This window comes from Zalophus californianus, chromosome 11 (assembly GCF_009762305.2).
Source record: "Zalophus californianus isolate mZalCal1 chromosome 11, mZalCal1.pri.v2, whole genome shotgun sequence".
NCBI lineage: Eukaryota > Metazoa > Chordata > Mammalia > Carnivora > Otariidae > Zalophus > Zalophus californianus.
In genome coordinates this window covers 18,920,613-18,945,579 of record NC_045605.1, presented here as the reverse complement: position 1 = coordinate 18,945,579, position 24,967 = coordinate 18,920,613, and the positions used below count along the sequence as shown (strand labels likewise).

General features: G+C 43.4%; 2 protein-coding genes and 1 non-coding gene across 4 annotated transcripts in view; all 3 read left to right on the top strand.

Annotated features, from left to right (window-relative positions):
- The window catches only part of LOC113914247 (CXADR like membrane protein), a 96,488-nt gene extending 92,936 nt beyond the window's left edge, over window positions 1–3,552 (top strand). For both annotated transcript variants that reach the window (XM_027579309.2, XM_027579310.2), the window contains exon 8: window positions 333–3,552. In XM_027579309.2, coding sequence (XP_027435110.1) covers window positions 333–597 — 265 coding nt within the window. In that variant the 3' untranslated portion in view covers window positions 598–3,552. The remainder of the gene's footprint in view (window positions 1–332) is intronic.
- Window positions 3,553–6,334: 2,782 nt separating this feature from the next.
- Window positions 6,335–11,026, top strand: HSPA8 (heat shock protein family A (Hsp70) member 8). The gene is made up of 9 exons (XM_035722677.1): window positions 6,335–6,491; window positions 7,230–7,439; window positions 7,789–7,994; window positions 8,197–8,349; window positions 8,445–9,000; window positions 9,219–9,421; window positions 9,660–9,858; window positions 10,067–10,299; window positions 10,600–11,026. The coding sequence occupies exons 2-9, from the start codon at window positions 7,235–7,237 to the stop codon at window positions 10,783–10,785; spliced, it is 1,941 nt and encodes a 646-aa protein (XP_035578570.1). The 5' UTR covers window positions 6,335–6,491; window positions 7,230–7,234; the 3' UTR covers window positions 10,786–11,026.
- Window positions 9,064–9,151, top strand: LOC118356120. Its single transcript, XR_004819448.1, has one exon. It is a non-coding gene; the product is annotated as a small nucleolar RNA SNORD14 (small nucleolar RNA).
- Window positions 11,027–24,967: the final 13,941 nt, after the last annotated feature.

Genomic DNA, 24,967 nt, shown 5'->3' with positions numbered 1-24,967 from the left:
AAACCTTGCTTTGCTGCCCACCAAAAAATAAACAAACAAATAAATAAGGGTTTATGTAGACAAACCCCAAATCAATCTCAATGGTAAGTGCCTACTCTCCCAGAGTAACAGAGTTGACTTCAGGGCTAACAAAACATGTTTGCCTAAGCCAACCATGAAGTCTCAGGGACTGGGGAAGTGCCCATTCCCCTAAATGGCTGCCTTCCAGTGGTATCATGTGAAGTTTACAGCTTGAGGAATTTATTGGGAAACCTCAGACGGAAGCAACCATAGTGGAAGCCATCAGGGTCTTGTCAGTATTAAAGTTTACCTTTGCTGTTTTTTCTCTTCAGGGAGGATGCGGAAGCCCCCAAAGCCCGCCTCGTGAAACCTAGTTCCTCCTCCTCAGGCTCTCGGAGCTCACGCTCCGGTTCTTCCTCCACCCGCTCCACAGCAAATAGTGCCTCACGCAGCCAGCGGACACTGTCGACTGAAGCGGCGCCCCAGCCAGGGCTGGCCACCCATGCCTACAGCCTAGTGGGGCCGGAGGGGAGGGGTTCTGAACCAAAGAAAGTCCACCATGCTACCCTGACCAAAGCAGAACCACACCCAGCATGATCCCCAGCCAGAGCAGAGCCTTCTGAACCGTCTGAATTAGAGTGGACTTGACTCCCATGCTTTCCCGGGAGTCAGGATCTTAGGACTCTTCGGCACCGAAGCTCAGTCACCAGCCACACGACCCCTTCGAACCAGATGACAGGCCATTTCAGTAGCAGTGAGCATTGCATGGAACCGATTCAAATGAGCACTTTCTTTATATGACACCAAACAGGAAAAAGGATGTAAACTGATCATCTTCCAAAAGGCATCTCATGGTGCCTTGAGACCAGAGTGGGGAAAAGCGGGGGTCCAAATCTGTGTGTTTGTTGACCAGGACCTGTGGTGGAAAAGGTTGGGGAAAGGGGAACTGAACACACTTAAAACTTCTCACCTGAGATATTTTGTATCAGCACTTCCGCTCAACGTTGTCAAGAAGAAATGAGATGTTGTTCATAAATTTTCTATGCATTTCTGCAAACCTACTGGATTATTGTGATTATTCAGAGTCAAGTGGAACCCACAGCCTTATATTTCACCTAGCTGCACCATGTACTGGGCATATTGCTTCTGAGAAATTTCAAAAAAGGAAATACATTCCTCCCAACCTGACTTCATTTACCATAAGGTTTGGATATTAATTTCACAAGGAGTTGAACTAGTGAGAGGTGAAGAATGATTTGAGTTTCTCCCCCTCTATCCACTACTAATCTCCCACTTATATTAAACCATAAGAGAACTAAGAAAGGAATTCAAAATGTGTGACAGGGGACTGTGAAAAACTTTACATCTTAATGATGTTCAGAGGGTCACTGACAGATATCAGAAATATATACTGGAACAATTATGGACTGTCCCTCAAATCAGACGTCTCTGAGGACTTCCCTGCTGGATATCTGGAGCAAAAAAACATTCACTGTGTGTCATTTGACAATGTTCCTAGAAGTCTTTTAGAGAAAGAGAGATCTTTCAGAGATGCTAAAAGATCATCTGACATATCATTGCATTCTCTTTTGAGAACATATGAAATCAGAATTTCAAGACTGACTAAATGAGAAAGGGAGCTTAGATAGATCAATTTTCTCTTAATATGTTGAGGAGTGGTATAAGGAATTTTACTATTACACCAAACTTGGAGCTTCCTCTGTTTCTTTCATTTTAGGAGAATGGTGTGAACCTGGGGCTTTTGATAATTCTAGGCCTTAAATTATCAGAAAGATCAGGGATTGCCAGTGTTTCCTAATGGCATTGCAAGTACGTCATAATCATTCTCTCTTGAAAGGCTGACACAGAGAGAAATTCAGTAATTTCCCAGCCTCTGGGGAAGTCCAGGTCTGGAAGGAAAGGGAATTATATTTAGGGAAGGGATGGTGAGGATAACTCATGGGTGGCAGGACCAGGGCTGGATTAGTGACTGCTAACATTCGAACTGTCATCATCTTGGAAACAATGAACAGAAATGATTCACCAGGATAACCATCAAAGAGTTGATTCATGGAAGAAAGGTGTGTGAGAAATAAAAAGAAAAGCACAGCCTGCAATACAAGAACTTGCCTTTTTTAATAGTGTTGACTATTCTGAGTCAAATTCATCCTATGGCAAGAATGGTAGATCTGAAATAGCCCTGCAAGGACCTTAGGACAAATGTCAACAGATCACCATTGGTAGTGCAAAATATTTATGATTAAAAGAGAAAGTCATGCTGAATCTGGAGATGAAAGCATTGTTTCTAAAATGGGAATCAGATGCTTGAAGAGAAAAGGCAGATCTGGGATTTGGCCCCATTTCTCTGGTTTTTCATTTCTACATTTAATTCTTACAAAACAGTCCTCATATAGTGCAAATGCATTTCCCTCTAAGGTTCTTTAAGAAAAAAAAAAAAGAAATGGGGGTTTATCCTTGGGTGAAAACTGTAATCTGAGGTTTGTCTTCCTCTTAAAAAAAGCTGGGAAATAAGAGACATTGAGGAAGTAATGTAAAGAATGTCTGCTATTAATTTAAGAAGGCTGGCATATTTGGAATGCTTCTTATACTGCCTCATTGTAAGATAGAAACCCCTTCCATATACTTTTTTATTCTTCTAGTAGTGTGGTAACCTATCACCTCTGCTATGAAATTCTGAGAATTCCCATTCCTAGAGTACCTGAGCCAAACAAGTACACTCTGGAGGCTGCAGCTGTACTATCAGAAGCAATTTGCTCTTATCATTATTTACACCTTTGAACCTAATGTTTCCTGTATATGCCTTTGAAAGCAGGCATCAGTCCCCTTTGCATGATATGGAGATTTAGGTTATTTAAACATATTAGTTACTAAAAGACTAAAATACCAGTTGAATATCCAGATTTTGGGTATCTATTCACACTGGAAATCTACAAGAAAATTCACAAAACAGGTAACTACCTAAAATCTGAGAAATTCTAAGGAATTGAAAATTCTGAGCGATAAGGGTGAAGTTTTAGCAATGAGAGTACACTTCTCTTAGAGTCAGGTTTTTGGGTTCAGATATGGCAAGCTCCGGGCTTAAGATGAAGTTCCGAGACACTACTGGCTTCAAACCATATTCCATTAACTTTAACTCAAATAAATTTGATCCTTTAATATGAAACAAACAAAAAGGCAAGAAAGCTAAAAAGTAGAAGGAAGAAATGTTTGTGGGAAGAAGATACTGATGGAATGATGTGTATGTTTGGAGAATAACCATTTCAATAAAATATATAAACCAAACTTAAATTTGGAAAATAATGAAGTTGATGCCCTTGTTGTTACACTGTATAAAAATAATTTCAGAATTGCTGTTGCAAAAAGACATAATTTTGCTTCATTTCTGGTGTTAAGCTGTTTATATTTTAACTTCTAAGTTGCCTTGTAATTGAGACTGTATTTGATCACAAAAAACAAATATTTATTACAGATGTATCTGTATTAGCAATTAAAAAATAAATAAGTAAAGGTAATACCGTAGGAGAAGCTAAAGGTCATGTAACCTGCCCTGGAAATTTGTTCATTAGCTTGCTGCCAAAAAAAGAAGAGAAGAACTCAGTTTGAATATGATCTATTATTTATTAATTTCAGTGACAAATATACCAAGTACTATTTTCTCACAAAGCAAGATACTTAGTAGTACTGGAGATACCAAGTTATGACAGAGATCCTGCTCTTAAGGACTTCATCAAAATAAATATTTACGAAGCAAATATTTTATACCAAGGTGAAGTGCCACCAGAACTATACATTAAGGGTTCAAACAAATCTCAAAAGAAGTAAACACTGATGGGATTCAAATAAACCTGAAAAGGAAAAAAACTTCACAAAATTAAATGAGGTAATACATGCAAAGCACTTATAAGTGCTTGGTATGTGACAAGGACTCAAATATGTTCATCATGAACCCCAACCCCCAGTCAGAAACCCTAGGCTTCAGACTTCACTGCGGTCCCTATGCCCGCAAACTTTAAATTTCCATCCTGAATGTTTCTGAAACCTTGTGTATTTAAAGAAGTGGAGACAGGACATTCATCTTATTGAGCTTTAAAAACATAAAAGTCTGAATCATTCTATTTAATAAGAGCATAGCCCAAGTTCTGCAATGTATTTTGAGTGAAAGGAGACACGTTATCTACTCTACTTTCTTTAATCACTGCTGTTAGGTGGGATACTCCAAGCCACTGAATCTGGGCCCTTGTTTTATTTTCCAATGGTTCAAGAATTAAAATGTTGCAGGTAGTCCACAGGTTAAAAGCTGCAAAATGTAGGGTATAGTTCAGAGACTGTACGTGATAGGTTGAGCGGGAAAAGGAAGATTGCAGATACCAGAGAAAATTGAAAGGAGCCTCCCACAGCACACACCTTCCTCTTTCTGGAGTTGTGTAGTTACGTGTTTCTAGAAAGGAAATTATACTATAGTGTAAGAAAAAAACAGACGAAGGATTCTGGAATCAAAAGCGCTAGCTTCCGTTCTACCTCAGCCAGCCGTAAATCCTACAAGTAACATCTCCGAACCTCATTTTTCTCCTAATACCGGGATGTATAAAATATATCTCAAAAAACTATTTTGATGATTACGTGATATAAGAAATGAAACCCTTTGTACTCTGTAAAAGCATCATATAAAATTAATTTCTTGGGAGATGGGGAGAAATTTAAGTATATGCCTCCACGTGCTCAAGCCTAACATTGTCCGCCCCCCCCCCCCCCCCCCCCCGGCAAAGGCAAATGTGAAAAGAAATTTCTTCCTTCATATGTTTGAATCTGTCTTTAGGCCTTACTGGCTTTGACAAGGACAAAGTGTCCTCTTCTGACAGCCTTTTTGGAGCCACTGTCTGGAAGGCCTTTCTCATTCCAGCCACACCACTATGTTAGGTAGTTTTAAAAAGAATCTTTTCATTTATCTGCCCATTTATTTATTAAACAAGAATATCAGCTGCCCTGCCTGTTTGAAAGAACACCCTGGAAAACATTTCAAGGAACGGACAAAGGCTCTTGGAATGACAAGGCCCAAATACCTGCCACCACGCACAATTTAATTGTAAGTAGTACTGCTTTGTGGACTGATTAGTAATGTTTTCAAGCTACCTCTGAACAATCTCTCGTTTAGTTTTTTTATAAGTCAAGGAAGGAAAAATAATACATCATGTTACTAAATATAAAAGAGGCTCTAGAAAGTCTAAATCAAGGACACGGGGCTACCGGAACCCAGGTTTCTAATGCCTGATTCTCCTACACGGAAAAAACTCGCTAGCTTTTCTTTTCTTTAACAAATAACTGAGAAGTGAGGGATGTGGGTGAGGGGAAGAGGGAGAGCCAAGAAGCCGAACCTGTTTTTGGCGGGAGGTGGGGAGTGGCGGAGTTGTCCGGCCTCAGGGAAGCGGGTTTGGACCTTTATTTCGCTGAGGGTTCAGGCACAGGATCCGGCCCAGGTGGTTCTGAGAGGCCGAACCCCCTCCAACCTCTGCCTCGAGGGCTGCCGGCCTTCACCTGCGCGGTGACTTAAAATTCTCGGGGTCGGCCTGGCTAACCTGTCCCACCCCGCTTGAGCTCGGTCCCTCCAGCCCCAGATCTGTGAACCCCCGGGCAAGTCACCCTAGCAGCGCCCAGGGGTCGGTACCCCCCCCCCCCCAGGTCCTAGTATTCAGTCCTGGCCCAAAACCACAGTAGGTAGGAAACGTGGGAACATGGAATCCGGGAGGGCCTAGAGGATCCTGTACAACGCCGAAGTGGGGGTTGGGGGAAACAGAATGAGAACTGGGTGGGGAGGGGCGCAACAACCTTCGCGGCCATTTTGTCCTCGCTCTACTTCCGTCTTCCCTCCCGGACTGCCGGCTCCGAACCCCTCCCTTCTGGCCCTGCGCTCGTCCTCCCCGGGTTCCGCGTGGATCCAGATAGCGGCCAGTGCTGCTGTCATTGGCTGGTTCCAAATTTGCCCGCCCCTCTTCCTCCTCCTCCTTCCGTCCCCTCCCGCCCGCGCTTACTGGGAGCGCCTGCGCAGTAGCGGACGCTCCTTTGACCAACCCCCTCCCCCCGCCCCCCGGCCTAGGGTGACTGAGGACTCCCGCGCGCGGGCTCTCTCGGCTCCACCCTCCCTTTCCCCGGGGCAGTTCGGAGAGCGGGGGCGAGAATGAAAGTTCCAGAACGCTGCGGTGAGTGCGTCATCGCGAGGTGGGGTAGAATGGGGGCGGGAGTGGGCGAGGCCCGAGGGGTAGAGCCGGCTTAGTCATTGGGGCTCGTAGAGGTGGCCGCGCGCCCATTGGCCGAAGAAGCTATGATGGGCAGCCGGCAGGGGTGGACCCCTTCTGGAAGGTTCTGAGGCAGGGTATAAGAGACAGGGTGGCGGGCGGAAACCGGTCTCATTGAACGCTGGGCTAAATCACCAGACATCTGAATTCTTCTCAAGCCGAGCCAGGCCCACACAGAAGGTAAGATCTCCGTCCTGTAATCTCGTGGGGTTTCTTCAGGAACGTGCGCCCCGCGCCCGGGCTGAGCGGGTTTGCGATACTTTGGAGGCTTTTTAGCATTCACATAGGCGGGGGGCCGTCAGTCCCTTGCCCAGGGGGTCCCTTCTCCCCGGGAGGCGGCGGATCTGGGTTGCGGTCGGGCGGGAAAGCCGGGGCGTGGGCTGCAGCCCGTGATGGCCACCGCGGAGCCAGGGCGGCGCCCGCAGGGAGGGCTGGGCGAGGGCCGCATCCACGCGCGGGGGGGGGGGGGGCGGAAGTCCGGCGCCCTGGAGCGGACCTTCCTTAGATCCTCAGAGCAGGAAGTCGCCATTGGCACGCGCCCAACGCGGGGGAGGGGGACTCGAGCACGTAATACGGGCCGTATTGTGTAGCTTGTCGGAGTGGAGGTTGCGGGGAGGGGGGAGAGAAGAGGTCGGGCTCTGGGCTCGATACCACGTGCTCGGTACTGTTGCAGAGCCTTCGGACAGGTGCTGCTTTCGGTGTGGGCTGGGCCCAGCTGCGGTTGGCACTGAACCTCGACTGCAGAATTTATTGATCTGGCCCTTCCGCGTGGTTTTCACACAAGGGCAGTGTTTGGGGGGAGGTGGTAAGTGAAATCTTGGGCAAAAGTGCCTCCTACCTGATGGCCTAGGTTTCACAGTGAACGTTTCTAAGCGTTTAATTGCCTTTTCAAACCCTGGGCTTTTTAAAATTTTCCAGCAACCATGTCTAAGGGACCTGCGGTTGGCATTGATCTTGGCACCACCTACTCTTGCGTGGGTGTCTTCCAACACGGGAAAGTGGAAATAATTGCCAATGATCAGGGAAACCGAACCACTCCAAGTTATGTCGCCTTCACTGACACAGAACGATTGATCGGTGATGCTGCAAAGAACCAAGTTGCGATGAACCCCACCAACACAGTTTTTGGTAAGCTGTTAATACAAGCAGTATGCCATGAGTTTAAGTGGTTTAGACTGGGTGTAATGTTAGAGTCGGAAGTTTATGGAATATAAGGCAGCCATGAAAGCCCGGAAAAAAGGGAAAGTTGATTTTTAAAATCCGTTAGCGGGGATTTTATAGCTCCATGCTAAAGAAAGCCGAGGTAATTGTAAAATTAGGGAATTTGAATAACTGCCAGAAAATGTAAGTCTATTTACTATTGAGTTTGCTTCCGAGATCAGATTGAGTTTGCTAGGCCTCTTGGCATTTGAGTAATGGCAGACCAGGATTCTGGGTGGATGGAGTGTTAACCTTTTCATATGATTACCCATTACAGATGCCAAGCGCCTGATTGGACGTAGATTTGATGATGCTGTTGTCCAATCTGATATGAAGCATTGGCCTTTTATGGTGGTGAATGATGCTGGTAGGCCTAAGGTCCAAGTAGAATACAAGGGAGAGACAAAAAGTTTCTATCCAGAGGAGGTGTCCTCTATGGTTTTGACGAAGATGAAGGAAATTGCAGAGGCCTACCTTGGGAAGGTGAGTAGTGTGCAGCCCTACAGGGAGGTAGTTGGAGGTTGCAGTATTATGCACCAGATTTCCTAATGAATGGAATTCACAGGGGGCTGGACTGATCAGGTTGTCTTTTTAAAGAATGGTTATCTTAAGTGCATGCAGAGGCAATGTGATCATGGGACTGACAGTTTTAGGAATGGACTACAAAAACAATATTTGTTTCTAGACTGTTACCAATGCAGTTGTCACGGTACCTGCATACTTCAATGACTCTCAGCGTCAGGCTACCAAAGATGCTGGAACTATTGCTGGTCTCAATGTACTTCGAATCATCAACGAGCCAACTGCTGCTGCTATTGCTTATGGCTTAGACAAGAAGGTATGTACCATTTGTAAAGCATAGGATTCATTTTACCATAGATTGGAGCCAGTGGAGAATGGATAAGGAGTAATTACCTTGTACTTTAATTGCAGGTTGGTGCTGAAAGGAATGTGCTGATCTTTGACTTGGGAGGTGGCACTTTTGATGTGTCAATCCTTACTATTGAAGATGGGATCTTTGAGGTCAAATCCACAGCCGGAGACACCCACTTAGGTGGAGAAGACTTTGACAACAGGATGGTCAACCATTTTATTGCTGAGTTCAAGCGCAAACATAAGAAGGACATCAGTGAAAACAAGAGGGCAGTTCGTCGTCTCCGTACTGCTTGTGAACGTGCTAAGCGCACACTTTCTTCCAGCACGCAGGCCAGTATTGAGATTGATTCTCTATATGAAGGAATCGACTTCTATACCTCTATTACTCGTGCCCGGTTTGAAGAATTAAATGCTGATCTGTTCCGTGGCACCCTGGACCCTGTAGAGAAAGCCCTTCGGGATGCCAAGCTAGACAAGTCTCAAATCCACGATATTGTGCTGGTGGGTGGTTCTACCCGTATCCCCAAGATTCAGAAGCTTCTACAAGATTTCTTCAACGGGAAAGAACTGAATAAGAGCATCAACCCCGATGAGGCTGTTGCTTACGGTGCAGGTAATAATCCCTCTATCCTAGTTAAACAGTTATAACAGATGGCCTTTCAAGCCCCAAGCTGACTCGCTGTGATGATTGATTCCTTAAACATTCGTAGTTTCCACCAAAAGCTTAGCTGATGATGGCCCAACTTCCTTGGATGTCTGAGCGATTGACATTTGTTAGTGAGATAACGAAGTGGTTGGGATTTTTTTCTTAACTAATTGTTTTTACTTTAGCTGTCCAGGCAGCCATCCTTTCTGGAGACAAATCTGAAAATGTTCAAGATTTGCTGCTGTTGGATGTCACTCCACTTTCTCTTGGCATTGAAACTGCTGGAGGAGTCATGACTGTTCTTATCAAGCGTAATACTACTATTCCTACCAAACAGACACAGACCTTCACTACCTACTCTGACAACCAGCCTGGTGTGCTCATTCAGGTATGTTTTATATTGTATTTGTATTGTTTTGGCTGTACTTGGTCCTGTGAAACTGGGAAGACGTCCCGCTGTGATGATTTGACTCCAACCATTCGTAGTTTCCACCAGAAGTCTTGTGTTGGCCAATTCCTTCCTTGGATGTCTGAGCGATCAGTCTTTCCTAATTGACTTTTCCACAAATCTAGAAACTGGGGCAGTAATCTCTGCCCGTTCTCAGTAATTTTTATTTCCTACCAAGGTGTATGAAGGGGAGCGTGCCATGACCAAGGATAACAACCTACTTGGCAAGTTCGAACTCACAGGCATCCCTCCTGCCCCTCGTGGCGTTCCTCAGATTGAAGTCACTTTTGATATTGATGCTAACGGTATCCTCAACGTCTCTGCTGTGGATAAGAGCACAGGGAAAGAGAACAAGATCACCATCACTAACGACAAGGGTATGTTAGTGGCACAACCTTGAGTTACGTTGGATATTTCGTCTTAAGAGGGTTTGGGTTATGAGGGATCATATTTTTCAAATACTTTTAACTGACCCAAGGGTATTTTAGCCAAGAAATAATTTCTTGGAATGCAGCTTTAATGGGTTACAAACGTTGCAGGGTAACTTGGAAGGTCAGTTTTAGTAAAAACTGGTTAATTTCACAGGCCGCTTGAGCAAGGAAGACATTGAGCGCATGGTCCAGGAAGCTGAGAAGTACAAAGCTGAAGATGAGAAACAGCGGGACAAGGTGTCTTCCAAGAATTCACTTGAGTCTTATGCATTCAACATGAAAGCAACTGTTGAAGATGAAAAACTTCAGGGCAAGATCAATGATGAGGACAAACAGAAGATTCTTGACAAGTGCAATGAAATCATCAATTGGCTTGATAAGAACCAGGTTTGTAATCTATAGTAGGAGAGTGGGTAGGGGTGGTTATAGGGCTTCAGGGAAAGGTTAGATGCGCCTTAAAAATATAGGTCACGATGATGAATGGTCCAAACATTCGCGGTTTCCACCAGAATTCTAGATGTTGGCAGCTAGCTTCCTTCCTTGGATGTCTGAGTGACCCAAGATTTCATGGGTAGTGAAGACTTGAATATGATACGTTTCTGTGTCTAGTCTTAACAAATTGCGCCAGACCTTAACTTGCCTTTGAGGAACCTGTAGTAAAAAGTTTTTTTTTTTTTTTCTTTTCAGACTGCAGAGAAGGAAGAATTTGAACACCAGCAGAAAGAGCTGGAGAAAGTCTGCAATCCTATCATTACCAAACTGTACCAGAGTGCAGGGGGCATGCCAGGAGGAATGCCTGGAGGCTTCCCTGGTGGTGGAGCTCCTCCATCTGGTGGTGCCTCCTCTGGACCCACCATCGAAGAGGTTGATTAAGCCAACCTGAGAATAGGTCTAGCATTGTTCCACAAAATATTCGAAGGACCCAAATTTGTAGCAAATTCCATGGCAGTTTTAATGTTGAGCTGCTATAGTATAAATAAACTGGGCATTCTTGATACTTGAATATGAAATACGTGCACAGGGAAAGGAAATGAACATTGCACTTTATAAGCACTGTTATTGTTAAGTGGAAAATGCAATGTCTTAAATAAAACGGTATTTAATTGGCACCATACAATTGTCTGACTCCACGTATACAAGGGCAGCAGGCAGTGTTTCGTTTTTGGGGGCTGTGGACGTTCTTTTGGCCTAGTGGTGAATCACCCAAAACAGTATTTGGATTGTCCAATAGAACAGTTTAAACAAATGCGTCTGGTCAGATTATCAATCTGGAGTGGTTTGGATTTATGATTAGATGGGTTCATGATCCCTACATTCTACAGTCAAAATTTGAGCTGCAGATAGGCTTTCCAGTGCTGGGGCAGCTGTTGTAGGGGAGGAAGCAATTGGAAAAAGGGAATTCATGATTGTTTCGTGTAGCTTGCTAACTGGTTATCTGTTTGAGGGTTTACTCGTTTGGGGATGGCCAACTGGAACAATGGCATAGCCGGTCATTGTAAGAAGTTTAAGCATGTGGAACTGACCAAGGACAGATAAGAGCATATTCCTTATAAAGCCTTACATGTTCTCCAGGGGGAGATTGATCCTTTTACTCAACTTGGCCAGGGCTGCACAGTAACTTGGGGAACTAGCTGCAAAGTTGAGGTGGGTGGGGTTTACCATAGAGTCAACGGAGAAGGGAAGGCCTGGAATATGCAACTGATTTCATTAGGCTAACCATCAAAAGGACTTCAAAGCTTTCAGTACAATCTGGTGAATTTACACTGGATTGCCTTTAGGTAAGTCTGGTTTTAGAGCAAAGCCCTACATTGTTGGTTTTGGTTGTGATGGGTGTGTTAGTAAACGTGTTGAGAATTTAGCTTTGACAGTAAATGGTGATGGGCTACATGCCAGAAGTACTCGGCCTTGGAATTTGAGTCCCATGGAAGTAATGTGCATGTGTCATTTGGTCGTGATGGGCCTCACCCCTCAAGCCTGAAGCAAAATGGGTTAAAGGTGATTGTTAATATGTGGGTTAAACGTCATAAATATGTTGACAAGGCTTAGTGGTTCTATGCATCTGCCACCTGGTGGTCAATTAGAAGAAATGAGTCCTGGCATGTGGTAAGATTTTACATACTCTGAGCAGAAGAGCCCGAACCTTGATGTGTACTCAACCTTTACCTGTCTTACGGAGCTATTGGTTTGTGGGTTACCTGGGTATTACACATTTTCTGTTTGGATTTCATAAGATGATTTTGCAGTAACTGCAATACTTAAGAGCATTAGGCAAGGTCTGTAAGAATAGCCAAGACCTGATTCATATAGAGGTCATTAATTTTTTTCTAAATGGTTGATAAACTACATAGACTGATTTAGGAGTGTATCTGTGTAATGATCGGAGTCTCCAGAGATTTATGGTACCGTGCAGGATTTATATTTTCCCTTTTTCAAGGGTCACAAATTTAAAAAGCAATGCATGATCTTTAGGAAAGTCCCAGACCTCATGTATATAACTGGCATGTTTTTCCCACTTTTTATCTGACCTGGGTTTTAGTTAATACATACATTCTTTATGAACTGGAGCTAACAATTTGGAGACTACTCGGCTCAAAAGTGCAGTAATTTTTTTTTTGTTCTTCTGAAATCATGGGGTCTTGGTAAGAAAATTGTGGGGATCAAATGTGATTAGTGAAAAACAGCACAAGACAAAGCCCAACCAAAGTTAATAGGTTTTAGCTATTGCAAGTTGAACTACCAAGTTCTGTCCATGAATTCCATTAATGAAAACAAATTGGGATTTGAAAAATGGTGGGTTCCCTTATGCAAATGGAAGAGGTTGGGCCTTGATACTAGAAAATACTGGGGCTTTGGGAAGAAGAAAACTTGATTTTTTTTTTAAACTAATTGAAGGTTGTGTTTACAGTTGACACAGGTTCAGAATTGAGTTGATCTCAAATTGCACAGGAGAGGGGTTCCAGATCCTCAAATTTTGCAGGGTTTACTCCAAAACCTGTGTTTCTGCACCGTTACAGTGTGAATTAAACAAGCTCAACACAGCATCTGGGATTCACACTGGCTGGAAGGGGTATTTTCTTTTTTAAAAGATTTTATTTGAGAGCGAGCACAAGCATGGGGAACAGCAGGGGCTCGATTCCCAGGACCCTGGGATCATGACCTGAGCCAAAGGCAGTTGCTTAACCGACTGAGCCACCCAGGCGCCCCTGGAAGGAATATTTTCTTAAAGGAGTTTTGCAATCTTGCTCCTCAACACATGCAGTTTTATGTCCTTAGTTACTTGGTCTCGATATTCATCTGGTAGTTCCTCATTTGAGTATATGGTCAGTGATTTTTTTTTTTTTTTTTAACCTTTTACATGTGGCAGTCTAAGCAATCCGGGCATTTAAGGAACTCAGTGACTCAAATCAACTTTTGTCTTTGTTTAATTAGGTTCCTGCTATGAGATAAGCCTGGTTTGGAGGGGTGATTTTTTTTTTTAAAGAGTTTATTCATGAGAGACAGGAGGAGAGAGAGAGAGGGAGGGAGAGAGAGAAGCAGAGGGAGAAGCAGGCTCCCCGCTGAGCAGGGAGCCCGATGTGGGACTCGATCCCAGGACCCTGGGATCATGACCTGAGCCGAAGGCAGACGCTTAACCATCTGAGCCACCCAGGCACCCCTTTACCAGTTTTTTTAATCACCCCTCCAGGGCGCCTGGGTAGCTCAGATGGTTAAGCGTCTGCCTTCGGCTCAGGTCATGATCCCAGGGTCATGGGATTGAGCCCCACATCAGGCTCCCTGCTCAGCGGGGAGCCTGCTTCTCTCTGCTTCTCTCCTTGCTCATGCTTTCTCTTTATCTCTGTCTCAAACGAATAAATAAAATCTTAAACTGGTAAAAATGTGTTTTGGCCTTCTATACGTAGAATAACAGGAGTTTGGCCCATACAAGATCAATTGGTAACTACGAAGTGATTTTACAAAGTATAAATGGCATGCTTATGGGAAGACCGTGGCAAGAAGTACCAGAAGTTGTTAGAGCATGCTTAGAAGAAGATGCAGAGATAGCAGTATTTATCATTTAACCATTCAGTTTAGAGTTAACAGATGGCTTCCACTTCTCGATTATTTTAACAACCTTCCACGGGAAGGATGGCTGGATGGTCAGCTATGCACGTGTAAATCTATGTGGGGTGGAAAAGGCAATTTTTAATTCCAGCGAGTTGAGTTGTGGTTATAAGCAGAAATGTGCTTGATGGCTGCTCATAATTTTGCACAGGGATCCACTGGATTGGGGAGAGGGAACAAAAAAAGCCAACGGTCTATCTCCATGTGCAGCTTTTTAAGAATTAATGCTGGTTTCAGCTAAATGTATTTAGCTAGCTTGAGTTTATAATCAACAGCAATTGTTGTATTTGTTATACTATTAAGGGAGTAATTTTAATCTGCAAAGCCACAGCAGTACGTTTACTCAACGACAATATTACTATTTATGTACTTAAAATGTAATACAAAGAAATGGAGCGATCATAAAATACCTGCAAACAATCCTTTGCTCAAACAGTATGCAGTACCTATAATTTTCCAGGTCCTATACTTTCATAGGAAAAACAGCCTTTTGGATTCTGGTAAGGTAGAAGGAGTGATTGGTGGAACATAAATAGGAAAAAGTTGAGAACTTTCATTTTTGGCGTCTGCATCTGGCTGTAAGGACCACTTTTTCCACTAGATGGCAGTAGCTATTTAGAAAACAACTCCAAACGCAGCTGAGGAAAGCTACCGAAAGGCATTCACTAAAGTCTGTGCTTTTTGGTTTCACAAATTGCCTAACCTGGAAACAAGTGCTGAGGAAAGAAGTCAACCCCGAATATTCACGTTCATGTTCCAGGTAGAGCATTCCCAGCCGCCAGTTGAGCAAGTGCCCTGGTTGGGGTTATGGCTTTGAGTAGAGATCTCAGGGTATTTGGGGCTTGGAGGTGGTGGGGAGATAAAGAGCTTTGAAACATGGAGGGGGGAAAAGGTAAATCTCAGTGGTTAGAGTTTCTTTCCTGATACACTTTTTTTTTTTTTTTAAGATTTTATTTATTTGAGAATGAAAGCACGAGAGGGAAGAGGGTCAGAGGGAGAAGCAGACTCCCTGCCGAGCAGGAAGCCCGATGTGGGACTCGATCCCTGGACTCCAGGATCATGACCTGAGCCAAAGGCAGTCGCTTAACCAACTGAGCCACCCAGGCGCCCAAGGCAAGGGTTTCTTAGATACAACACCAAAACCATAAGGAAAAAAAGAAAAAGACATTTCAGATTTCCTAAAAATTAAGAACTTAGGTAAAGGATACCATCAAGGAAGTGAAGAAAGACAACACAAATTGGAGAAAGCATTTGCAAATCATGTATCTAATAAAGGACCGGTATTCAGAATATCTTAAAAATATATTTAAAAAACATTTTTTACAGTGGACAAAAGATCTGAAAAGCCATTTCTCCTCCAAAGAAGATCTACAAATAGCCAATAAGCATATGGAAAGACACCCAACATCCTTAGCCATCAGTGAAATGCAGCTCAAAACCACAATGAGAACTTCATACCCCGGGCGCCTGGGTGGCTCAGTTGGTTAAGCGACTGCCTTCGGCTCAGGTCATGATCCTGGAGTCCCTGGATCGAGTCCCGCATCGGGCTCCCTGCTCAGCAGGGAGTCTGCTTCTCCCTCTGACCCTACCCCCTCTCATGTGCGCTCTCTCTCATTCTCTCTCAAATAAATAAATAAAATCTTAAAAAAAAAAGAACTTCATACCCCACTAGGATGTCGGTCATTAAGAAAAACAAGTTGGCAAGGATGTGGAGGACCTGGAACCCTCCTACACTCCTGGTGTAAATATAAAATAGTACAGCCACTGTGGAAAATAGTTAGCAGTTCTCAAAGAGCTAAGCAGAATATGCAGTTACTCTAAATAGGTAATGGGGCTTTGTTTCGGGATGATGAATCATCCTAAATTGTAATGGTTACCCAATTCTGTGAATATACGAAAAATACTGAATTGTATACTTTGAAGGGATGAATTGTGTTGTAGGTCTTAATAAAGCAGTTTTATGATTTCTTTTTTAAGTCAGAAAAGGAAAGGGGCTATACAGCTGGCGTCCCCAGTGGTTGGGGAGGAAGGGAGAGACACGTTACGGAGTGTGACAAGATTACCACAGGAGGGTTAGCTAACACCTCCGTCACCTTACATTTATTACCATTTCCTTTTCCTGGTGAGAACACTTGAGATTTACTCCCTTAGCAACTTTCAAGAATCAACATACTGCTGTATTGTTAACCCTCATCATGCTGTGCCTGAGATGCCCAGAACTTCTTTATCCCATGAGCTGGAAGTTTGAAGCCTTTGACCAACCTGTCCCCACCCGTGCTGTTATTTTCAGATGTCTGCACTTCCGAAGCAGTGGACTCTTGATCCAAGGAGATACAGGTTCCGCACCTGGGGGTGAGAAAATTAGATTGGACTGGAAAGAAAGCAGGTGGCAAGTAATCATCTGAAAACTGGAAATATTCACCAGGAACCTTTTTATTTGCTTGTTGATTGTTTGTCAGGTTTCTGTCTGAGACCCACTGTGCCGTTGACTAGGTGTGTGACCTAAAGCAAACTATTCTGTCTTAAAACTGAGTATTTCATGAAATGGGGATTATAATAGTCAACTAATGGGATGCCTGGGTGGCTCAGTCGGTTAAGTGTCTGCCTTCGGCTCAGGTCATGATTCCAGAGTTTTCGGATCGAGTTCCATATGGGGCTCCTTGCTCAGCAGGGAGCCTGCTTCTCCCTCTGCCTGCTCTTTCCCCCTGCTTGTGCGTGCTCTCTCTCTCTCCTTCTCTCTCTCTCTCTGACAAATAAATAGATCTTAAAAAAAAAAGGTCAACTATTAGGTTTGTTATACAGATTAAATGAGCCAGTATATGTGAAGTATTTAGCTCTCTGCCTGGCTCCTAGAATAAGTGCTCAATAAGAGCTATTATTGTTAACGATTAGTTATATAACAGTCATAATTATGAACATTTCCTAAGGCTGCCATAACAAGGGACCAAAAACTGTGTGGCTTAAACCAGAAATGTATTGTCTCACAGTTCTGGAGGCCAGCAGTCTGAAGTCAATTTGTTGGCAGGGCCATGCCCTCTGAATGCACCAGGGGAGGAACTGTTCTGGGCCTCTCTCTTAGCTTCTGATGGCCTCACATGTTCCTGGGCTTAGAGATCGTCACTCTGGTCACATGGCTGTCTTCTTCCTGCATGTGTCCACTTTGACCTCCCTCTGTGCACGTCTGTGTCCAAATTTCTGCTTTCCACTAAGATGCCAGTCCTACTAGAGTAGGGCCCTCCCTAATGACCTCATTTTAACGTGATCACCTCTGTAAAGACCCTATTTCCAAATAAGGTCACATTCTGAGGTAGTGGGGATTAGGATTTGTTACCCTTAAAAATAAAGCTGTGGCTTACTTTACCAGCAAAATGGGTTTATTTGAGAATAACAGACTGGCAATGTATGACAAGCAAGCTCAGGCAAAACCATAGGCAAGGCCCACAAACAAAGGGGAGGCACTTTATTTTATGGAGGAGAAGGAGGAAGTTGGGAGGAGTTGTTTTGAATGAAAATCCACTGGAGAAAAGCAAGAAAGAGGTCAGGGTGATGAGGGTTTTTCCCTGTTGGGGCCTGTAATTGATGGTTCTTTCCCGTTGACTTTTCTTCTGATGGTGTCTGGAACTGACAATTCTTCTTATAATTGACATTGAGTGGTCCAGGCTGCCCCTTCCAGCCTCCCTTCCTGGCATCCTGAGTCCACTTCATTGAGATTTCCCTTTATTAATTTTCATAGACTTCACTAGATTTTTTTTTTTTTTTTTTTGGCAGGGGTGTGGGGACAGGGAACACAGTTCAACCTGTAACAGTTACATTCCCTGTTATCACAGAAGAGGAATCCTCTTCCCAGCTTTTGCCTACAAATAGAAAACCCTCCACAAAAATCCAAAAACTTGCCTTTCGTGGGACCAACAAAAAGGCATTTTCATGAGTCTCCTTCTCTGAAGCAGGTCCCACTGTAGGCCACCAGCTGTGGGCAGTGTTCCCTTTACCGGCCCATCATCCCTCCAGATTCCCAAACAATGCCTAATTCTATTATTGCTTGTGATTTCCCCGTGGGCAGCAGTTTATTTCTGTCATCAAGTCTCTGATGAAATCTTTAGCCATGAAATATTTAGTCCAATCCCAGCAAATCGTGTGTAGTGTTAACATGGCACAGGCAGCCGGCGGCCTGCATTACGTGGTAATTTGGAAGCGAGAGAAGTGATAATATAGGGCCGGGCTGCTTTTGTGAGCTCGCATTAATGCTGGAGCTGGTGATGTCAATTGACAGCCCATTGATTTGGGCTAATAGTGCCTGGAGGGGGCAGAATTGGGGCGAGGTAGGAAATAAAGGATATCGACGGTCAGTCGCCAGGATCCCGGCAGCTTTTAATCTATTATTGCCCCTCCTTTAATGCAACTTCTGTGTCAACTGCACTTACTTCCCCCAGCTCTGCATGCTGTGCTGAACAGTGAAGCCAGTGGGGCGCCACCCCCAGAGTGGTCCAAAGTTCCCCAGTATTGATTCTTTGATGCTCTGGGGTGCGAATTATAATTATTTCATTAAGCCCTTTAATGGGTATCAACTATGAACCTTCCTCAGCCCAGGCTGGGGTGGTCAGGGCGAGGTCCACATCATTAATCTGTGTTCATCTCGTTGCCACCAATTGTCGTCCCCTCGACCCTTTTTTTTCCCTCTTATCCCGTCTATAGTTTTAGTGGGAAGCAGGTCGATCTATTCTCAGAGAGGAGCTGGGAAGGGGAGTTGGCTGATTTGGGGAGGCCAGAGGGGAGGCCACGGTTGAGCACATTGCAGTGTTGGCTATTCACACCAAGGGACTAGCTAATCATGCTGTCAGATCTGCTCTGCCCACTTCTAGTTTGCCTGCACAGGGAGGTGATGAACAATGCCTTGGGACAAAGCAAGAGATCTTGCAGCTGCTTCCCTGTGTGGCTTTGAGTCCTATTGTAGCTCAGGAATATGCCACACCCTTACTTAAAAGTCAGTCGTCAACCTTACTAGGGTGCTGGAGATATAAATGTGGACAGAATCCTGCCTTGTGCCCTCAGGGAGCTTCAACTCCAGTAAAGGATTTAGCAGAGGGATCAATAAGCAGACAGCAAGACACTAATGAATGTTGAGTAAGGGCAGAGTACAGGGAGTTATGGCACCCCAGGGAAGGGGGCCTTGACCCAGGCTTGGGGGTCAAAGAGGGCTTCCTGGAGGAACAAATGCTACACTGAACCTGAAGAATGAGTACGATAGTCCTAAGAAGGAGGAAGGGCATACCAGTCAGTGGGAACAGCATATTTAAAAGAGGCCTGAAGTGAAAGAGAGAAGGCACGTGAAATTTTGGGGACCTTCCCTCGTTGAGTAAGGCCAACACTTTGTATGAGGTGGGGAGAACTCCCTCCCCCCACCCGGCTTCTTGTCTTTACCCACCTGCCATTGCTGATTAAACTCATCAGGAGCCTCAGGAAAGCTCGGGGTCCCAGGTAGCATTTCCCATCATTGTATCAGAGGCTTTTTTGTTTCTACCATACTTTTCTTTAGGCCAAAAGTGAGTTTTCTTTCAGGTTCTCCACTTGTTTGGTTCATGTGTGGTTTTAAAACATGTCTTCAATTTTTTTTTTTTCTGGCAACTTTTTTTGACACTCCTTAATGAGGGTAGGGAGTCTAATTCCTCTTCCCTTGACTATGGGCTGCCTTCGGAGATTGACTTCCAAAAGATAGAATGCAGAGAAAGTAACTCTGGATGATCTCCAAGTCTAGATTTCATGCTGCTTTCACCTGATTCTGTGGACACTCACTGTAGGAATCTTCCACTACCCATAGGAAGCTCTGCCCCTGTGAGGCGCATAAGTGGAAATGCCACATAAAAGGAGGAGCCCCAGCTGTTGAGTGGTCCTAGTCTGTGCCCCAGACATGGGAGTGACAAAGGTTGAAGATGAACTAGCCCCAGCCCTCAACTGACTACATCTTCATTCAGAAAGACTTGAGTGAGAATTGGTCAGCTGAGCCCAGTCAGTCCTCAGGTTCGTAACCAAAGTAAACGAGCGTCATTGTTTTAATCCACTGTTTTCAGGGTGATATGTTACACAGTGATAGATAACTGGAACAGTTAGATTTGATTAAGTGTGTGTTTGATTAAGTTTGATTACTATAGCTTTATAGTTAGTCTTAAAATCAGGTTATGAGTCCTCCAACTTTGTTCTTTTTCAAGTTTGTTTTGATTCTTCTAGATCTTTTCCTTTTCTGTGTACATTTTAAAAATCAACTCGATTTCTACCATAAATATAGCCTGCTTGAATTATAATTGGGATTTTAATGACTCTAAGGATTAAATTGGGTAAACCTGACATCTTAATATTGAGTACCAATCTAAGAATATGGTATATCTCTCCACTTGTTTAAGTCTTTTTTTTTTTTTTTTAAAGTAGGCTTCATGCTCAGTGCAGAGCCCTGTGGGGGTTTGAACTCACAACCGTGAGATCGAGACCTGAGCTGAGATTAAGAGTCAAAAGCTTAACTGAGCCACCCAGGTGCCCCTAATTTAAGTCTTTTTAAATTTCTCTCAGCAGTGTTTTGTAGTAGAAGGAAGAAATCTTCCATCTTTTGTTAAATTTTCCTAATTACATTTTTATGCTATTGTAAATAGAACTGTTCTAAAATTTCATTTCCCAATTAATTGCTCCTACTTTGTAGGAAAATAACTGAACTAAAATATAACCATGTATTGTGAGATCTTGCTGAATTCACTTATTAATTCTATAATGGTTTTTGTGGAGTTCTTTAATATTTTTTCCAGACTCAATCCTGTTTTCTGCGAGGAAAGATGGTTTATTTCTTCCTCTCCAGTCTGGACACCTTTTACTTCTTTTTCTTTCCTTATTGCTTTGGCTAGGACTCCAGTAAAATGTTGAGTAGAATGACATTAAGAGCAGACATCCTTGACTTGTTTCTGATCTTAGGAAGAAAGCATTTAGCATTTCACCATTAAGTATGGTGTTAAGTTTGGATTTTTCATAGATATTTTTAATCAACTGGGTTTTGGTATTATGCTTATATGAAGGGTAAGTTTGTTGAGCATGGTGATCTGTCCATGACAAAACTGCTGGCAGAGACCAGGATGGAGAAAGAGGGCTAATGCAAGTAAACATATATGCTCACCATGCCTGGAACGGAAGTAACAAGAAGTCTCACAAGATGTGGCTTCCAGAAATAGCCCAGAAAGAATGGAGAAAGGTAGAGTCAAGACAGAAGAATATCCTCAGGACAGGACTTGTGGGCTTAGAATGGCTTCTTTTTTCCACTCTACCTGATAATCTTTCTTTCTTTCTTTCTTTCTTTCTTTCTTTCTTTCTTTCTTTCTTTCTTTCTTTCTTTCTTTCTTTCTTTCTTTCTTTCTTTCTTTCTTTCTTTCTTTCTTTCTTCTTTCTTTCTTCTTTCTTTCTTTCTTTCTTTCTTTCTTTTCTTTCTTTCTTTCTTTCTTTCTTTCTTTCTTTCTTTCTTTCTTTCTTTCTTTCTTTCTTTCTCTTTCTTTTTTTTCTTTTCTTTTCTTTTCTTCTTTTCTTTCTGGGAGCGGGGAGGAGCAGGCTCTGCACTGAGCAGGGGCTCGATTCCCAGGACCCTGGGATCATGACCTGAGCCAAAGGCAGATGCTTAACCAACTGAGCCACCCAGGCACCCTATTCACTTTTCAAAAGCCAGCTGAAGTATTCCCTTTCTGGAATTCTCCTGGGCAAGGTTGGTGACTTCAGCATTCCCTATATGCTCTGCACCTTTAGTATAGCCCTTTTCACACATTTTGGAGATGTTTGCATGCCTGGCTGTCTTCCCCCTGAACAGGGAGATCCTCTGAGGTGGGGACTGTGGCTTCTTCATTTTCATATATTCCCTCCTGTAGGCCCTGCCTCTCTGCAAATGGGGCAGAGTCAGAGCTCTGGGGTTTGCGTACCATATTTCCCCAGCTGTGAAAACCTCAAGCAAGTTTCCCTCTGAAAATACTTTAAAATATAATTCCCTTCTAAGAACTAGTACCAAGGTTAATACTTCTTGGACACTCGGTTTTCTCATCTGTGAAAAGGGAATACCTGTCTTAGAGGTAGTTGCTACCTGCTCTCTCAGTGGTTGTGCGAATTTGTTGACTGAAGGGACACAATTTTGTATTGGAACAGAGGTGTGGCCTAGAGATGAACAAAGGGACAGTCTTGCACGATCCCTGATTTGAATGGAAACCTGATTAATTAAATCCTACCAGGCTTAAACTGTGGAAAGAGCCAGGATGTCCATCGACAGATGAATGGATAAAGAAGATGTGGCATATATATACAATGGAATATTATGCAGCCATCAAAAGGAATAAAATCTTGTCATCTGCAATGACATGAATGGAACTAGAGAGTGTTATGCTGAGCGAAATAAGTCAATCAGAGAAAGACATGTATCATCTGACCTCACTGATATGAGGAATTCTTAATCTTCGGAAACAAACTGAGGGTTGCTGGAGTGGTGGGGGGTGGGAGGGATGGGGTGGCTGGGTGATAGACATTGGGGAGGGTATGTGCTATGGTGAGCACTGTGAATTGTGCAAGACTGTTGAATCACAGATCTGTACCTCTGAAACAAATAATACATTATATGTTAAGAAGAAGAAGAAGAAGAAGAAGGAGAAGAAGATAGCAGGAGGGGAAGAATGAAGGGGGGGAAATCAGAGGGGGAGACGAACCATGAGAGACGATGGACTCTGAAAAACAAACTCTGGGTTCTAGAGGGGAGGGGGTGGGGGGATGGGTTAGCCTGGTGATGGGTATTAAAGAGGCACGTTCTGCGTGGAGCACTGGGTGTTATGCACAAACAATGAATCATGGAACACTACATCAAAAACTAATGATGTATATATGGTGATTAATATAACATAATAATAAAGAAAAAAAGAGAAACATGGATGGTAACAGCTACAAAAAAAAAAATAAATCCTACCAGGCTTTAGAAAGTGTATTCTGTAATGCAGTGGGGTTCCTAACCCACTCAGACCTCTTTTTTTGTTAGAAATATTTTAGGGGGTGCCTGGGTGACTCAGTAATTAAGCGTCTGCCTTCAGCTCAGGTCATGATCCCAGGGTCCTAGGATCGAGTCCCACATCGCTTCTCCCTCTCCCACTCCCCCTGCTTGAGTTCCCTCTCTTGCTGTGTCTCTCTCTGTGAAATAAATAAATAAATAAATAAATAAATAAATAAATAAATAAATAAAAAATCTTAAAAAAAAGAAATATTTTGGAATATCCTCTTTCCTATGGCAGAGTAAAATTCATAGATAACCAAAATATTCAATTATAATTATAAATCCGAGAGAGAATTAAAGAAAAACAACTTGCAATAAAATAACTGTGTTTCAGTAGATAAATGTTCAAGTGCAGATAAGACAGAAGACACAAAGAACTAAGTGAGATGCTCACTCCTGCAGAAACTTTTCGAAAGCCAGTTACAAATTTAGACCGATTCAGGCCAATACTTTGGTGGCTCAGATATCAATCACATTGCTGTCAAGACATGCTTTTCTGAAATGGTAAGCAAATCTTTGTATTGTCCCAGATGAAACAAAGGGCATTCATCTCTCATATGATATTTGCACTCAGGGAAAATTCAGTGTATTTTAAAACTGCAAGAAATATTTCATGTTATTGTACAACATAGTTAATTATGGAAAATTTCTTCACCTATGGGAATATTTGAAGATATTCAGAAATCACTTGGGATGTGGAAATTTCCTTGATGTACAGAACTGACCTGAATATTGCAGGACACCAGGCATCCCCCTCTCCTACCCCATAAAGGCCAGTGGTGCCCTGAGTCAGGGCAACAAAAATGTTCCCACAGGGCGCCTGGGTGGCTCAGTTGGTTAAGCGACTGCCTTCGGCTCAGGTCATGATCCTGGAGTCCCGGGATCCAGTCCCACATCGGGCTTCCTGCTCAGCAGGGAGTCTGCTTCTCCCTGTGACCCTCTTCCCTCTCGTGCTTTCTATCTCTCATTCTCTCTCTCTCTCAAATAAATAAATAAAATCTTAAAAAAAAAAAAAATGTTCCCACAAATTTCCTAAGTGCCCTTTAGGGGGCAGTATCACCCTGAGCCCTGATTGTGGAGTTAGCCTTAGGTTCAAAAACCCTAGCACTGCCTCTTTTTTTTTAAAATTTTTATTGTTATGTTAATCACCATATATTACATCATTTGTTTTGGTGTAGTGTTCCATGATTCATTGTTTGTTCATAACACCCAGTGCTCCATGCAGAATGTGCCCTCTTTAATACCCATCACAGGCTAACCCATCCCCCTACCCTCCTCCCCTCTAGAACCCTGTTTGTTTTTCAGAGTCCATCATCTTTCCTGGTTCGTCTCCCCCTCTGACTTACTCCCCTTCATTCTTCCCCTCCTGCTATCTTCTTCTTTTTCTTTTTTCTTAAAATATGTTGCGTTATTTGTTTCAGAAGTACAGATCTGTGATTCAACAGTCTTGCACAATTCACAGCGCTCACCATAGCACATACCCTCCCCAATGTCTATCACCCAGCCACCCCATCCCTCCCACCCCCCACCACTCCAGCAACCCTCAGTTTGTTTCCTGAGATTAAGAATTCCTCCTATCAGTGAGGTCATATGATACATGTCTTTCTCTGATTGACTTATTTCACTCAGCATAACACCCTCCAGTTCCATCCATGTCATTGCAAATGGCAAGATCTCATTCCTTTTGATGGCTGCATAATATTCCATTGTGTATATATACCACATCTTCTTTATCCATTCATCTGTCGATGGGCATCTTGGCTCTTTCCACAGTTTGGCTATTGTGGACATTGCTGCTATAAACATTGGGGTGCACGTACCCCTTCGGGTCCCTACATTTGTATCTTTGGGGTAAATACCCAGTGCACTGCCTCTTTTTGTTGATGTGGCCACTTGACTTCCAGTTTCTCC